This window comes from Nicotiana attenuata, unplaced genomic scaffold (assembly GCF_001879085.1).
Source record: "Nicotiana attenuata strain UT unplaced genomic scaffold, NIATTr2, whole genome shotgun sequence".
NCBI lineage: Eukaryota > Viridiplantae > Streptophyta > Magnoliopsida > Solanales > Solanaceae > Nicotiana > Nicotiana attenuata.
The window spans coordinates 156,002-160,197 of record NW_017672783.1 but is presented as its reverse complement, the minus strand read 5'-3'; the positions used below and the strand labels follow the sequence as shown (position 1 = coordinate 160,197).

General features: G+C 34.7%; 1 protein-coding gene across 1 annotated transcript; it reads left to right on the top strand.

Moving 5' to 3' along the window:
• The first annotated feature begins 3,347 nt into the window (after positions 1-3,347).
• On the top strand, positions 3,348-3,848 carry LOC109214492 (F-box protein At3g07870-like). The gene has a single exon (XM_019378412.1). It carries the CDS (start codon positions 3,348-3,350, stop codon positions 3,846-3,848), a length of 501 nt encoding a protein of 166 aa, XP_019233957.1.
• Positions 3,849-4,196: the final 348 nt, after the last annotated feature.

The window sequence follows — 4,196 nt, the reverse complement described above, 5'->3', positions numbered from 1 at the left end:
TTAAGGACACAAAGTCCTGAACTTGGAGTAACTGAAATTAATCATATTACCATGATTTCATTCTCAATCTTTTTTTCTGCTACAGCTATTTTCTAATTTATTCTGGTAACTTCAGCTTGCAGATCCTTCTTAAAACTCTCAAATAATCTCTGAATCAAAAAACATAAAAAAAAAGTGTCGTAAGCAAAAAATAATCAAATAAAAAACTAATGCTATTCAAAGGCAGAAAGACATACTCTAACAAATTCCTTAAGTATGGCTTCATCAAATTGTGTGGAAGAAGGCCTTGAGCTTTGATCTTGTGAAATTGGCTCCTCCACACTAAGAGGCTCTGTATCTTCTTCTTCAACAGGAATAAATGGTGACACCTCGATCAACTTATACAACTATTATATGATAAAAAGTAAACATAAGTTTTCAGAACTAAAACAAATAAACAAAAAAGTAGCTAGTAATTACATTAACTTACATTTTCATTATGGAAGTATTTTTTACAAAGAGAATCAAACTGTGAGATTTCATTTCCGAATAACATAACATCCGAGGATAACCAGATTCTTGGAAGTTCACAAATTGTTTTTCCTGGAAAATAGGAATTACTTCCATAATCCAAACACAAAAGGCGAAAGGAAAGCCAAGTATAGTGTAGCTATCCTTGTCTTTATCTTTGTCTTTCTCTTTCTCAATCTCATTCTCATTCGGCTTCAAACAACTCTTCAATGATTTTAATAGCGTGTCATAAGAAAGAGAGCCCCAGTTGAAAGAAGAGCAGAGTGCATCATCATCGACAATTTTCATTATCTGCTCGGACACATTCCTATTCTTCCGCTTGCCCATCAAAACAGATTCAACAAAATAAACTGTTGCCAACTTCACAGCATCATCATCGCTGCCTACAAATGACGAAGCTGTACCATGTGGGTGACTAGAAATAAAATTAAACAAATCACCCAACTCAATTCTATCCTTTCCGGGGAAATAGACTTTCGAAAGCCTATTCTCTTTCTCATGTAAACCTTTGATGTCCAGCGAGGAATAACACTTCAAACCAGTAATTAGATGAAATGGGTCACGTGTAAACTTAATTTCACGGTCAAATACCTTGAATGTCATCGAATTAGGGTCATTATTTCACAATTTCTGAAAGCGATATACAGTGAATAAGTTGACCACAGAACTTCACACTTTGTAATCGGAAGAAGTTGCCGAAAATACCATCCCTCAACTTCTTCCACTGCCTGTTTGACAAAAAACTTTTAACTGTTTTCTTATACTGTAAATCTCCTTTCCAATACACCATAAAATTACGCCAATCCTCAAACTTGAACACACGATCTCCTTCCATTATCACACTACAAAGAAGGAAAAAGAAAACAAAGATTAGGACTTATAGTTAGTTGGAGGGAATTGGTCCTTAACTTCAAGTTTCACGTAAAAAAGTTAAGGACAAGCAATCCTTAACTTAGAGTTTAAAGTTGAAAAGTTAAGGACAATAGGTCCTAAACTTCAAATTTGTAGTTCAAAAGTTAAGGACACTTGGTCCTTAACATCAAGTTTCAAGTTTAAAAGTTATGGACATACAGTCCTTAATTTTGAATTCCAAGTTCAAAAGTAAAGGACACTTAGTCCTTACCTTAGAGTTACAAGTTAAAGAGGTAAGAATAGGCAGGCCTTAACTTATAGTTTCAAGTTCAAAAGGTAAGGACACTAGGTCCTTAACTTCAAGTTTCAAGTTAAAAAGTTAAGGACAGGCAGTCCTTAACTTATAGTTTCAAGTTGAAAAGTTAACGACACTTGGTCCTGAACTTCAACTTTCAAGTTCCAAAGTTAAGGACACTTGGTCCTTAACTTCAAGTTTCAAGTTCAAAAGTTAATGTCGTTTGATCCTTATCTTTCATGAACACAGTTAACTAAAAATTCAGAAACACAGTAAGCTTATGAATTTCTACGACTATTTTTATGAAACGTCCTTACATAATCAAATATATTGAATCAACCACAAACACATTACACATTTCAACACCAAAATTTTCTGAATAACAGCATCACAAAAATACGCTACTTCTCCGACACTGAATCAACTTATAATGATCATTTTTGAAATTTCACATATACTTGACACGACATTGAACGCGATTACACATATAGAAAAACAAAAATGCATAAAACAAAAAAAAATTACCAGTTAGATCGATCGATTCAGAGAAGATGACAGAGAAGATGAAGAAGAAGAAAGATTAACTGAAGCTCGTTTGCATGCGAAGATGATACAGTAGCAGGGAACACGCGAAACTTGCCCCTCTCTCAAATTTCCCTCTTCTGAATGAAAAAACAAGGGTTTTGGGCCTTTTGGCATATGAAGGAAGGGTAAAATAGTCTTTTCCCTATTAGTAGTGGCTATTTTTGCTGAGCATTATAATTAGTGGATAAAAATTAAAGACACCCTTAATTAGTGGCTACTACACGCCATTTTTACCATTTTTGAGCTAAGAACGACTCTGACTAGGCCCACCTGTCCCACTTCAGTTTTGGCCTATTCTCAATAGCTTTACAAGTCAGCCCGTTTCTTATAAATTAATGAATCGTCTGAATTCTTCTAGCTCGAGAAGATAAATAAACTCAATAATCTCATAATTAGTAAATGAACAACTTTGAATATTCGTAGCTTGCTTTAGGAGAGATCAATAATAAATTATCGTGACTATAGGTATGGTTCTCGTGGCATAATCATGATACGTATCTCCAAATTTAAGTGCAGATCCGCGTGACTTGACCTTACAACTTCAAAGTAATAATAAAAATAAACATGTTACGAACCGTGGATGCGTTTCACGCGGCGCGATTTACGACATGTGTAAAACAAGTGTACAACATTGTAACTTGTTTAATATACTTCTTAAATATTTAAAATGCACAAATAAAAGCGGACATAGGAAAAAACATAAAAATCAAATAAATCACAGTTCATTCAGAATTAATTCAAGTCAAGTTTAAATCAATAAAGCGATCGTTCAAGAACCACGGGACTCAGGAAATACCCTATACCTTCTCCCTAGTCAACAGAGTTCCTTACCTGAACTTTATTTCCGCGGACTGATAAAATAGAGTTAAACCTTCCTTTCACTAGGGATTCAAATAAAAGGCAACTTGGAACACCCAAAATCAATTACAAGTGGCGACTCTGTAAATAAAATAATTCATACTCAAATTTGTCAATTCAAATGGAAAAACTCTTTTAATCAATAACAATCCATAACATCCATATATCTTTTGGGGTAAAAAGGAGGTGTTACACTGGCTACGAGATTGATTTATTTAGCTCACAAGGAATTATGTTAAATGAGAAGATGCATTGGTTGACTCGATTTGGAATGTATATTTGTGGACGTTATGACATGCTCATAATTTCCTTTGATTTAGCTGATGAGATATTTACTGAAGTTCCAAACGTTGATTTTAATGTCGACCAAAAAATTGGCGACTTTCACCTAACAGTTCTGGGAGATTGTCTTGTTGCTGCTATAACTTTGCCTCACCAAAATGGTGGAGCAATAAGAATTTGGGTAATGAAGGAATACAATACGAATGAGTCTTGGATGAAGGAGTTCATAATTGGAGCTTATACAACAACAACAAATTCTGGCATACAACATTTGCAACCATTGATAAAAGTTTTATGCCTGTCGAAGAATGGAGAGCTCTTGATGGATTATAGATGGGGAAATTTGGTTTCATATGACCCTCAAAATGGTGTCTTTAGGCTTCTAAAGTTTCAGGGAATATCTAATTTGTTTCAGGGGGTGCCTAATTTGTTTCAGACAATTGTTCATGTTGGTGGCCTTAATTAGATTGATATACCACCAGCAGATCTCTGAACTTACCATTACCTTCATCGAAAAGCTTAGTATGTACATAATTTAGTCCTCTTACGCCATTCCTAAGTTTTTCTCGGACACAAGCAATCGTTAGAGAATCGTCTCGATTTTCTACGTAACATAGTGTTGCAGGTCATTCATGCATGAGGTATAGATAAATGGTTAATTAGGTGTGAACTATATCATCTTCTGTGTGATAAGACTAGTTTTCAGGGTTGTTATTTGAAACATGCCATTTTCCTAAGGAATTTGTAAGTTGAATGTTCATAGCCTATGCGTGAAGTGTATGCTTTGGTGGCTAAACTTTGGCACGTTACTTAA

What these genes read in the sequence shown, in the direction of transcription:
- LOC109214492 (XM_019378412.1), top strand. Translation starts at nt 3,348, where the DNA reads ATGCATTGGTTGACTCGATTTGGAATGTATATTTGTGGACGTTATGAC.